Source organism: Leptonotus elevatus, chromosome 1 (assembly GCF_054856555.1).
Source record: "Leptonotus elevatus isolate MCC_2025b chromosome 1, RoL_Lele_1.0, whole genome shotgun sequence".
Classification (NCBI taxonomy): domain Eukaryota; kingdom Metazoa; phylum Chordata; class Actinopteri; order Syngnathiformes; family Syngnathidae; genus Leptonotus; species Leptonotus elevatus.
The window spans coordinates 54,174,582-54,188,244 of NC_141239.1; the positions used below are offsets into that span (position 1 = coordinate 54,174,582).

A 13,663-nucleotide genomic window follows, 5' to 3' on the forward strand; every position below is an offset into this window, starting at 1 on the left:
ATTGTGTAAGACTAAAGTACAAAAAAAGAAAAAGTGGCAATTTAAATACATCTGATAACTTTCTCAAAGTCTATTTTACAATCAGATTTGGGGAATGCAGGCCCAGAAAGTAAAAAGATTGAAACAGTTTGGCTTTAGCAGTTTGGGTGAATGCTGTACTCACTCCAATCGATGGACGTGAACCTGCTTCAGTCGGTGCTTAGTCTGTGTAATTATTTTGTGGCTTAGCGTCATTAAGCACTCGCTGAAAGGTGGGCATCGTCATTGATCGGAATTGTCGGAAGTGCACACCTCTGGTTTTTACTTTCTGGACCCTGTTTGCAATATCGTCAGTACATGTGCTAAATATTGTATGCAGATCCAAACTTCAAGTCAAATATGATGCTGCACCTTCCTGGAATGCTTGACTTATTACAGCCTATGACACATATAAGAGGAAAATAGCTTAAGTCGAAAGGATAATGCATGCAAAGCTAAATTTGACACAGAACACTTAAATTTTAGGGTTGCTCCACCTGAAGTGCTTATTTGGCATGAAGGGGTATAAAAGACAGTCCTAGTAAGGCTATGGTAGAACCTGTGGAGCCCCCAAAAAATCCACACATTTTGACACCCCTAATAAAAAACTGTTTATCAATATATATATATATATATATATGGTCATAAGTGATGGCATTTAAATACCAGAAAGTAGAGTTATACAGAATTAAAGATTCAAGTTCCCTCAAATTAGAAGTAAAGAAACAATTGAGGTCTTATGAATGAATTCATTACACAAGAGTTAAAAATAATAATAAAATAAAATAAAAAGACCAAACGGGGAAAAAAAGATAACGGCTGAAGATCATCTTTAAACTGAAAAAAGAAATGTTTGCATTTTGCTTAAAATCATATTGCTGCCCTTATAAACACTGCAATTAAACTAGATCATGTGTAGGTCCAAATGGCGGTGCCAACTGGGATTTTATGACATAATGTGCATTTTTCCCCAGTGCCAGGTTTTCCCTACCCAGCAGCCAGTGCAGCAGCAGCAGCAGCAGCAGCCTACAGAGGAACCCACCTACGAGGTCGAGGACGGACAGTCTACAACACATTCAGGGCGGCTGCACCACCTCCTCACATTCCAGCTTATGGAGGGTGAGCATTAGTTTATTTTTTGTCCCCCAGTTCAGTTGTTATTTATCTCCCTTTGGTTGAATGTTTTTTTTCCTTGTTTCACTCAAAATGGCAAGCCCTGAATCTCTGTGCTCAGAGGCAGCAAAGCAATGCATGCAAGCTTTGCCTCGCAGTGATAACCAACTTCCATAGCATGCTGAATTAACCAATAGGCATGCTCCAAGACTTGCTTTTCATGGAGTCATGGAAAATTGCCGTCAACTTGGTCTTGGACTGTTCTGTGATTGAGTAAAATGTCAGAATGGGACGTCATCCACTATTCTTTGACCCATTTACTGAAATGAAATAAAACATCTTCCAAGCCCCAACAACTCTTGCAGACTCTTTGTTGCTCAAAGCTCTGGAGAGCTGTGTGTTGTGGGCAGTCAGATGCAATTTTTCTACCATTCTGTTGGTCTATTGTTGTTGTTTTTTTCCCTCTTTATAACTTCAAGCCAATGAGCATTAAGGAAGCCGGCGGGGATTCTATTTTAAGATGAGCGCTGTAATTGCTTATATACTGTATTCTTAAAAAAGAAAAAAAAGAAAAAGATCTTCTCGTAAGTCTTAAATGACAAGTTATTGTTACACATCCACAGCCGTTTACATTTTTTAACCTGCTTTCAGGTTGAATGAAAGAATGTCTGCAATAATTTTAACCACATTTATGCACCTTTGTTTCCAAAAATGTTAAATATTACTGTGTCCTAATGCAGATTTGACTGCTAACTGTGTAGTGTCGCATCTTCACTGACAAGGAGCAGACATACTCGCAACAGAGAAGTGATACAGATTGTACTTTCATTAATGTCGCCTCACCACGTAATTATTTTAGTGGCACACATATAGTGAATTATTGATGCACACAGATGTATTTTTTTATTAAAGCATCTGTCTGTCGTGGCAAAGAGTTGACTCTGAATAAAGACTGTACTTACGCCAGGAAAAAATTATTTTCTTTGTTTATACAAGGGCATGATTTGAACTACGGTTTTAATCACCTATCATGCAAATGCACTCAGGGTTTTCATGATGTGTGAAGCAGTATTGATCATCAGTTTGCACAATCAGCGGGAAAGCTGTCTAATAGCAAGGAAAATTGGAGCCTTTTTTCTCTCTGAAGAACTGCAGCAAAGTCAATGGAAAAGCAGAGGCTGCTGCTTAGAGGCATTTTATGGGGAACCAATTGAGGACTGCTACCTCTGGAACACATATACTGTATATACAGCACAGTTCAACCAGAGTTTGCAAGATGAAACACACACACACACACACAGATGCTTTGATGACTTTTCTTATCTCCACCAACTTTTGTAAAGAGGCAGTAATATAAATATATATATTTTTTGGTAACAATAACCAAATACTTCAAAATCCATCAAACTGAAAAGAAGAAGAAGAAGAAGAAGACTATATCTACCTGTTCCCGAAAATAAAATAAAAAAATAGCAGTGGGAAACCCTGCCAGTTTCCTTATTTAGCCATTAGGCAGGAGTGGGGGGTGCCTGCTCTATTCCCCCCTTTGAATCTTGTTCTATTATTTATTTTTTGTTGGTTGTCTTTTGGATTGTGGACATGGGGATTGGTTGGTAACCAGCCCAGTGCCTGCATGTCAACATGCACTAATATGGATGTTTTTTTTGTTTTGTTTTATTGTGTGTTTGTTTGTGTTTGCATCCTCTACAGTGTTGTTTACCAGGATGGATTTTATGGTGCAGATATTTATGTAAGTATTGTTTACTGGTATGACATTGGATGTGACAGCCATCTCTGACCTCACATGGCATTTGCTTTAAACAAATCCCACAATTAATACCATTTTCCTTTAACCGGCCATTTTTTTTTTCTGAACTAGGCAAGGAACTAATATACAGTATGCAATGAAACATGGAAAAATATCAAGCAAAATGTGTACTGTATTGTGAAAACTGGTTTGAATTGTTATTTTTTTTAGATCACATACATAGATTGTATTGATTCAGTAATACTCCAGTATATGTACATGTATGCCAAAATTGTGTGTAGAGGAGGATCATTGTTATAGGAAATTACTCTTTTAACATTTGACTTGCTTGTAGGCCTTTAGTCCTGTGGCCCCATACTGCAATCAGACAATTAATTCATTCAAACCCAAAAACGTATTAATATATTTTATAATCCTTTGTCCTTTACTCCCCCAAATTTTTGTATACGTATTTGTATGTTTGTTTTATGCAAGAGCATACAGAAGGCTTTGATACAGCTTCTGACATGATCAGCCAGGGCCATGTTGCAACAAGCTCTTTTTGACAGTGTTTTCAACAGGAATGTGAATAATGATGAAACTTAGCTATAGTATAATACTAATTGCTGCAAAACGGAAACAGATAAAAAAAAAAAAAAATCCTGATGAAAGAAAATACTCTAATCTTTCTTTTGGTTAGTTCCATGTCTTTATAGCAATAGAACACAATATTCTGTGGGCCTTGCAAAATCTGTCAAAATCCAGCAAAATAGCCGTGAGCGAAGGGGGTTGCTTCAGTGAAAATGGCTGGGAGTGAATGAGTTAATATATGTGAGAGAGTTTTAAAGTTCCTGTCACTTTTTACCTTCAACAAAGCAGTATGTTTTACCAAAATAGCACATTTCTAAAGAGGTTCACCCGCTGAGGTGTGCAAAAAAACACTGAAATATTGTTTTGCTATGCAAACCTTTACAAAATTGCTTCATTATCTTAAATAGCTTTATTTTACTTTTACATTTATATTGTTTGTCTGATTATTTTGCATCTGAAAGATATAAATTAAAGGTATTACATTATGAGGTGTTTGAATCATTTAGAACCATTACCTAAACTTACCTTAATTATTCAGAAATATTGCAGACAGCATTCATGAATGTTTAAGAGAGGAATATGGGGGAGTGAAGAGCAGCCTTGCGAGAGTGACATAGCTGTAATATAACTGATGGAATAAGTGCTCAGGAAGCATTAAAGTAAATTTCCCATGTGAGCCTTTAAAGTACAAGTATCCAAACCTCATGTGTTTTACTTAGCCTTTCTAATTAGAAAATGACTTCATGAAACATGGGGGGGAGGGGTGCTGCTGTTGTATTATGTTTGCCCAATAACTCAAGAACACACTTGACTGAAGAAAAAAAAAAGCAAACTGAAGATATGCTGTAACGGAAATAAGTGATAGTGCATATAAGTAATGTCACGCTATATGAGCGCAGCCTGCATATAAAGAGTCCTGCTCCACCTGTCCTCTGTCAACACATCAGTAAATTTGATGGATGACAACATTCCCTACGTTAGATTGAGTGCCGGGTGGCCAAACCTTGACCACGCCAACTGTTACCGCACTTACACACACACGCACACACACAATGTACACACAGTCTCCATTAGTCACTCAGTTCGGAGTGACAGTACCCCGTTGCAATGGCTGGTCACTTAAAGGGGGCAGACTGTTCATTCCACCACAGTCCATCATCACACCATACGTATTTCTTTCTTGACTCCACACTTTATAGTTGTAATATTTCCATTGCTGGTGGCAGGACAGACAGTCACTCTCAGTCATTGAGAATGGAGGAGTGGCAGCCAGGTAGCCACCTATTCATAAAAGACCTCCACAACTGCAAAGAAAACAAACAAACCTGCACTCTTTTTTTGTATGAGGACCTTAAACAACCCCAAAGTAGTTTTTTATTATTATATTACTTGTCAAAATTAAAGAAAAAAAACCTATGAAGAATATTTGTCTTATTTTGTAATTTATTGTTTACAGTGAAACCTTGAAGGTTGAGCACACATCTCTACAATCAACCCTTAAATTTGCTATCCTCCATTTTGTTCAATTTTTTTTATGGACAAAATAGAATTAATCAGAACGAGTAAAATAAATAAAAAATCACTTGATTCTTCATTTGAAATATAGAATCGATTGGGGCAAGTGTTCATTGCACTGTTAATTTCATTTAATTAAATAAATAAATTGATGAATACATAAATAATTTTAATTAAATTACTTCATATTGTGCAAGTGGTCATATTGTTGAGGCGGATCAGTATGCAGTATATTATAGACATAGAATATGTGCTTTACATATTGCCTACACAGATACATTGTGTTTAATAAACAAAGTGGCCACCCGTATTCTTAAAAAAAAAAAGTTTGGACACACCTGCTGTCGGCCTAGTTTTTATTTTGTGTTTCTTCAACCATTGAAACAAACTGATCCAAAATATCAATATGATTGTATGTGAACTCAATGCTGAATTGAAATGATTGTTGTGGATTTTATTTGTTTTGCAAGTTGCTAAAAGTTCCACAACAGCTACAGCATTTGGCCAACTGTTCATTCATCTTTGGCTGGACAGATTAAACAGTATCAACACAATAACTACAAGCACATCTTGTTTTAAATGAAAGGCTAATGTAGAGGAAGACCAAAGAGGAGGTTTATGGATGTAATTAAAGAGGACATTGGGTAGTTGGTGTGAGAGCAGAGGATGCACAGGACAGGGTTAGATAGAGGCAACTGATTCGCTGTGGCGACCCCTGAAGGGAAAAGCCGAAAGGAAAAGAAGAAGTGTGTGTAAACTTTAAAAATAATATACAATTTGTGGATGTAGTGATGCATACCTATTTCTCATGCAACACCAACGGGGGACTAAACTGTCGAAAGTGTTTTGTGTGTTTAAACAACAAATGTCTCGTGATAGCAGATTAATGCCTTACTGTATTCTTCACATAAACAACACCTGGACAAATAAAGACTTGTAGAGAATAGCTATCATTTATACAAAATATTGTATCTTCAGTTGTATTCACCATCTCACATGAGTGTTTGCATGTGTTTCCAGGGTGGTTACGCTGCCTACAGATTTGCCCAGCCTACTGCTGCCACAGCAGCTGCATACAGTGACAGGTAAGATTGTCAAGTCCTCCGAAAGCAACCGTATAGGCATGTCAGAAACAGTGCATGTTCTGTAGTCAAATTAGCTGAGAAACACACACCGAACCCCAGTTTTACTGCAAACTTCAATCATTTGGATATTGCTGAGGAAGAAATAAGTGGTGGATCAAAAAAAGAAGAGAAAATAAAAATGGCATTGTTGATGACAAAAAAAAAAAGTCCCCAAACAACTGTTTGGAACATCAGCAACAACCTCATGGGGTAAAGGTACCATAATCTTTATAAGCAAAAGAGGCTACACCAGAAGATGCAAATAACTCATTTGCAAGGCCTGGCTGTAACCTGCCATAAACTACAGATGCAGGCCTAAAAATTCTGTTATTTCTTATATTATATTGCTTTTTTGGACTGATAAGACCAAGATTACCATTTAAAAATTTAAAAAAAGAAAGAATCTGCTCATAATCACAAACTCAATCTGTGAAAGAGTTTAGGTAGTATCATGGCTTCTTTTGGTACAAGCTCAATCTTTGATCAATGTCACAAGATGACAGCAGCAAAACGAACAGAGGGGTTTTCGCAAACATTCTGTCTGCAAATTTAAGGGAAGTTGCAACAGTGCCAAAATAGAAAAGGAGTTCATTAGATGAAAAAGTGGAACGTTTTATATTCATATTATTACCAGAGACAACATTTACAGTACATATAAATAAATCCCACCTCAATGCCACAGCCATATTGGATGTGGCAAAGTGAAGCTATTTGCGGAGCAAGCCTCGTTCACTTCATCCTTGGAGATGAAGTATCATCAAGCCAGATTGTGTTTTGACATTATAAATCAATTTATATTAGTTGATGATTTTACAATATTTTATATTTTATTTTTATATTTTATATTTTATATTTTATATTTTATATTTTATATTTTATATTTTATATTTTATATTTTATAATATGTACGTATAGACCCTTCTCGCTGACTTCACTGCTTAGCTACCACTCCGCCTCCTGGAAGACCCCCCCCCCAATAAGGATTATATGGAGAGAGCTTGATTTTCAGCGAGCTTTTTCATTAAAAGGTGGGAAATATGTCGTGTCACAAAAAAACATCCCTAGTAGGACACTACATTACTGCGACTCATTGGAACCGGCCGCTTGGAACCACGAACTACTAGGTAAAAATGTTATTTTTGGTTGCAACAGTACGTAGATTACTACTTTCATGGTGTGAATTGTCATTCATTAAATCGTTTGTGTCCGGATACACTCCTCTTGCTGTATGTATATCGAAGTCTTCAAGCTATTTTAGCTTGCTAGCTGCTAACAAAGAGACCACATGTTTGCAACACATTCCTCAGCAGAGATCAAGCCTGAGTTAAAGTGTTGTGATAATCATGTTTGAATCGTATATTTTTTGTTCAAAATTACTTGAATACTTATGCAAAAAAAAAAGTATGAATGATTGTGTCACTAAATATATTATGGCACACGTCTGCCTGGAATTTACAATCAAAGGTTAATGATATGACGCACTGTACTGTATATGAAAAAGGGAAAACTACCTGATATAAAATGATCTGAGCATATCCTCGTACTTTTTGTGAGTGCAAAGCAGATGCGTTGTAGGTTCACTAACCATTGTGCTCGTCTTTCACTCAACTCCTCACAGTCTTCCGCCTGATTTAGAATCAGCTGAAAGAATGACCTCGTATCTCTTTGAGCGATTAGAGCACCCGTAGGCCGTGCACAAGTTCACCATAGCATTGGTCGCTAATTTATCAACTGTTTGACCTATTTTCTACGTCACACTAATTGATTTCTCATTCACTTGCGTTGGCAGCTTGTCGTCCTGCATGGACTTCACACGAGGAGGGCCTATTATTTGTTGACGATATGGCTAATACGATGGTCACATCCCATATTGTAAATGCGCTGACTTAGGGCTTTGAACGGGCCACCCGGTTCAACGGGTGTCTGGAGCAGGAATAAAAAGAAGAAAGGAAAAGAAAATCATTCCTGGATTTGCCACCTCTGCTGGCCGACATATTTACTGGAATTAATATAGTGCCAGAAGTTGGGAAAACTTGGAATGAGCAAAAACCCAGCTGTGTTTATCCAACATAATCATTTAGCAAATACAAATGCCCAAAATACATGATGCTGAACATGAAATTAAAGGGGTTAATAAGAAATTTAAAAATAAATAAAATAAAATGAGAAATATGGCTCCTACACTTAGGGGTGCAAGGGTTTCAAATTGTTGTGTACGATTATAAGATACAGTTATTCGATTATTCTTATAAAGAAAAATCACAACAGCATTGAAAAGGTTTATTTTAAACAACAATAAATAACTGGGAAAAAAAACCACTTGCTGCATTTTAAAACTAATTAAAAAAAATAATATTATAGTTTTATAACTTGAAAATCTCAAATTGGCTTGAACTTTAGGTTTATTTTAACAAAGTGAAAATAAGGTATGGGCCTGCGCACTATGTATAACAAGTGGACGGTATGTACCCTCTTTTTATTTCATCTTTAAAAACAAATCTTTTTTTTCTTTCATCTTTCAATTTCTTTCCATTTCAATGATACTTACAGGTGAAATGTTCATCCGCAGCCTTTAAACTGGCTATTTGTGAAGTTTACCGCTACACATGTAGGCGTTTTGCAGCCAAATGCGGATGCTGTGTCCCAAGATGGACGCCCTGCGGCTTCAAAAGTCTCGGGCCGAATTTGTCGGCTGCATGACGTGACTCGATGCTGCTTATCGGTAGCGCATTGACCGACAGTCAATTCATGTGTAAGTCTGTGCGTGCTGTTGAGTCCCGCCGACAAATTCGGTTTTCGGAGAACACAGCCTTGTGAATTTGGACACAGGCTCGGCCTATGGACTATTCAGTAAGGCTGAGCCCTGTGTTGTCGTGCGCTCGATAAATGAGCCGTGTGGAAACAGAAGAGCTATGAACTATGCCGCATGGTGCATTTTCCGCCGCACTTGAGTTTAAACTGACGGACTGTTGTGAGCGGAAATAGCCGGTGTTGTTGAACGGCTGCGGTTATATAATCCTGCCTTTTAAAAACCACGTTTAATCGTAAAACCGGTTAATAGCTGTACCCCTACCTACACTGTAGTATTTAAATTGGTTAGTCAAAAATGGCTTTAAAGAGAAACTCAAAACTAAATCAACTTTATTTTTTTCTGCTGATAAACTGTATAAACTGGTGTCTACAAATTCTGTCTCCATGTCCTGGTCATTATTTTGACATTTCAGTGCATATTTGTTTAAAGCGTGTGTTTGGTGCCATCTTAAGTTTAAACACTGAGATAAACACAATTTGGCTGTTTGTCTTCTCATTACACAAGAAGTTATAAACTACATTACTTGTTCTGCATCACGTAGTTGCCCCCCGCCACCCACTGGCTGAGTCTCGTACACGCTTCCTTAACGCCTTCTTAGCGAGTTGCTACTGTCAATCACAGCCAGACCACGCCCAACCCTCTCCCCATTCGCAACCCAACGAAATCTAAGTGAAGGGTGGAGCAAGAGTCTAACTTCCTGTTGCGTTATCTTTTAACTCCCAGGAAAAACATAACAGTCTCTCACAGTTTAGCTATGAGTGTTGCTTTCTGAAATGGTTACCAACACGTTTTTCCGCATGCAACTGTCTTATCTTTATTCATTATTTTGATGTGTACCTTATTGTGGTATGGTTTGCATCTGCGGGTGTCTGTCTGTCTATCTATAATTATTTCACCCATGTGTCTCCATGTGAGTTGTACTCTGTTTTAACCAAACTGAACTTGCTTGTATATATTTGAATCGAACTTATCAATGATCCGGATTTTGATTTTATTTTTTAATTAAGAAAATTAGATTTTAGTTGTACTTTTAAAACATCATCCTATGTCTATTATTGGTGTCATGCCTGTGATCAATTGAATTTGGTTAATTATGCTTCTGGACTTATTTACTTTTTTTGTTTGCATGGTAAACTGTACATCATTACTGCCAACAACAACAATACATCAACACATGTCTTGCAGTGTACAAGTTTTATTATTGCACATGACCAAGCCCTGCCCCCTCTCAAGCACAAACACACAAACAAAACAAAAAATTGGAAAAATAAAGAAAGAAAGAAAAACATTCATCTTAACCCCAAAACTAGGGAATCCTCATATCCATTCATAGACCCCAAAGCAATATACTGTATGTAACTGAGGGCACCTTCAAATGATCCCAAAGCAAAGTCTTACAAGTAGACCGATGATGTTGACGTGTTGGTGAGGATCTTTGCTTTTGCATCTGTGCATTGATGTTACCATCTGTGCAAGGCTAAAGTGGCACCATGCGAGTCATGTTAAATCCATAAGGATCACAGAGGGGAAGTAACAACAGCTGCTTTCATGAGTCCAGACCGGACTTCGGCTTATGTTGCGCACAAACTAATGCAAATGCACCACAGTCACTCATGCAGACATGCTCATGTGCTCAAGCAAGCCAATTGTCAAAATTCACAGCAATGAATTCCTTGCACACATGTATAAATGAAGCTTGTAAAATAATTACACTATGTAATGGAGTACATCACATAATTGTCTGATTGGTCACAAACTTTGACGACAGAGGAAGTCATCACAAGGCGTCCTCTACAACAATAAAACCTGCACCTCTGTTTCATCCAACAAAAGTCAGCAAAACAATACATTTAGAATCAATTAATCTTTTTACTCTGTTCAAAAACATCGGCTATTTGATTAAAGTCCAAACTTGTTTGTAAAGCCGTTACCAATGATATTACGTTGTTTTATCTTTTCACCTCAGGGTCGTTTTTAAGAACTACATTTGACATGAATTGCATTGGAATTTGTGTAGCAGTTGCCACACACTCTTCCACACTGTCACACATCCACACTGATGATGAGTTAGGGCTCTGCACTGTGAGATAAGATAGGTCAAATGCAATGCCGGGATGAGTGTGAGTGTTGGGCGGGTGCTGCCGTTGAATAGCAATGTCCAAAACTAATCGGGATTAACTTCTAATCGCTTCAACCACTGGGCTGCTATGCAAATCTGCTCAATTATGGGCACACACCCTGGCCCCTGATTGGCTCTTATCATGGAGGATTAACACAAGCAGGGTGGGGGGAGGGGAAATATGGTCGGACATAGCATGACTAGCAATAAGCAAAGCTGCTCTGTATTTCTGTTTAAATATAATGACTGATTGTGTTTTTAACCCTTTTGGACTTGTATTTTATTGTTATTTTAAATAATAAATGGAAAAAAAAAAAATATATATATATATATAAATAAACCCTAACCCCTGATAACAAACCCAATTTCTGGCATTCCATTGAACCTTTGTAGTGGTCTCAAATCTCCAACTCCCCAGATTCCTGGAAGGCAGGAGTTGTATTGTTCATCCGTTGCTTTTTGACTGCTTTTCCTCTGCAAGGTCACGGGTGAGGTGAAGCCCATCCCATCATACGTTGGACTTATTGCCTGCTAATCACTGGAAAATGTAGTGACAACTATCCATCCATCCATCCATCCATTTTCTGTACCGCTTGTCCTCACAAGGGTCGCGGGGGTTGATGGAGCCTATCCCAGCTGGCTTCGGGCAGTAGGCGGGGTACACCCTGTACTGGTTGCCAGCCAATCGCAGGGCATAGTGACAACTATTTACACTGTATTGTACCACTACAATTAGGGAAAATTTGGAGTGTTTTCTATTAACTGAACCTGAAGATTTTTACACTATGACAGGAAATGTAAACAAGGCTAACTCCACACAGAAAAGTCAGATATTTGACTGTGAGGCAGATGTGCTAACATTGCTGCCCCAGTTATATTGTATTTAGTGCTATCAAAGTTAAAGCGTTAACTAATCACAAAAAATTATCACATTGAACATGTATTAACGCAAATTAATCACACTATATGTGTGTTTCCATTACCCCCCAGTTTTGCGCAAAAGCAAGTTGGTAATGGAAACAGATTTTCTAAAAAACTCTCAAATATCGCAAAAACGTTTTCTCATGAGGTGTTTTTTGAGACGTGTCGAAATAGAAGTATTTTACAAAAATGTAATGGAAACACATTTTGCGCATTCCCTGTCACAGAGGAAAGGAAGTAGGAAGTAAGGGGATGCGCTTTCGTGTCGGAGCTGCCTCTTGATGGGATAACAAGTCTTTTTAAGGACAAATCGATTTAGCTATAGAGCCAATATGCCGCCATTCAATGCACGTTCCATATCGTTGCATGAGAAATGGCCGTTACCCCTGGCAACAAGCAATCGAGCGACATAAAGCGCATCGTCCTCGTTGAAATCCGTCCGTTCGCACCATAACACAAGTTATAAGCGCGCACATACACACACACAACAACAACAAATGCCCGAACCCGCCCGATGAGGGGAAAGAGATGTTTTTAAAGTAATCTTAACAACTCCAGGCGTCCGTCTTCCGTAAACATCATCAGCACTTCTTACAGAACTGTGAGATCTGACGAGACAGGACATTACCAGAATTGCACCTCACAAGCAAAACGCTCTTCAATGGAAACACCGACAAGTCGAAATTGTACTTGATCGAAATAGTACAATATCGCTTTTAGTTTTGCGAAAAACTGTCATGGAAACGCAGCTTATTACTTTTGACCGCAGATGATCCTTTAGCTTGACAGCAGATGGTTGTTAAAGGTAGCACAGGTTGTGTTTGGGCAATAAACATAACTACATGCATTAAAGTAAAGCATTTAATAAATGTTTGCGTATGAATTTGAATATTTGTTCATGTCGTTAGGGTCTTTTTTTAATTTTTCATTATGCAAGTACTGTAATTAACTTATTTGAAAAAGAGGAGGATCAGCGTGTGCAGAAGCTAATTTTTTTTTGAAGACGTCCTCATACCATTATATGTAAAAAAAATAATAATAATAATCACATAACAAGGGCTCTTTAACTTTGGCTGGCAAATTTTTTTTGGATTACGAATCCTTTTTAATTAAGTGATTAATCAAAAATTCTAAGATGTGATTAATCGGATTAAAAAATTTAATCGTTTGACAACTCTAATTGTATTCAAACAAAATTATGTTTTTAAGAAGGTAACTGATTAATATAGTAACTTTTAAATGATTAAGAAAAATGTTTGTGGTAACTTTTAATAGCATGTCATGTACTGCTATGCTCAGGATAAGAAGCTTATTAATGAACTACTTAAAAGTTTTACAAGCTAGGGTCTACCTCAAAGTGAGTTTTTCATTATTTTATCTTTATTCATCCAAGAACATGATGTAAGAGTGTCAGAGACTTTCAAAGTCATTTAAAAGGAACCCCGATTGTAATGACAAGTTTGCTCCATATAATTGATTTGGTTTTTACTAACATAAGTATGAGATTCATTTTTCAAAAATCATTTCCAGCTTAATACATTTTGTAGAAACTTTATTTGGATGTATGCCACAATTGTTATTTACATCGCAAAGCATTAAGTGTGTAGTGACGTAGAATGGCCGAGCAATGTGAAACACATATAAAGAACGCAAGGTAAGCCTCCGTAGTGTTCCTCAAGGGACGATCAAAACTCTTGAATGCA

General features: G+C 37.4%; 1 protein-coding gene across 10 annotated transcripts in view; it reads left to right on the plus strand.

Annotated features, from left to right (window-relative positions):
* Nucleotides 1-13,663, plus strand: part of rbfox1 (RNA binding fox-1 homolog 1) — a 332,184-nt gene that overhangs the window by 305,115 nt on the left and 13,406 nt on the right. For 7 of the 10 annotated variants that reach the window (XR_015094244.1, XM_086070103.1, XM_086070140.1 and 4 more), the window contains 3 exons: nt 993-1,137; nt 2,842-2,881; nt 6,005-6,069. Coding sequence is in view for 8 of the 10 variants with exons in the window: in XM_086070103.1 (XP_085926229.1) it covers nt 993-1,137; nt 2,842-2,881; nt 6,005-6,069 (250 nt within the window). In the remaining 2 variants the exon portion in view is untranslated. The remainder of the gene's footprint in view (nt 1-992; nt 1,138-2,841; nt 2,882-6,004; nt 6,070-13,663) is intronic. The other 3 variants (XR_015094247.1, XM_086070131.1, XM_086070118.1) reach the window with 1 other exon arrangement.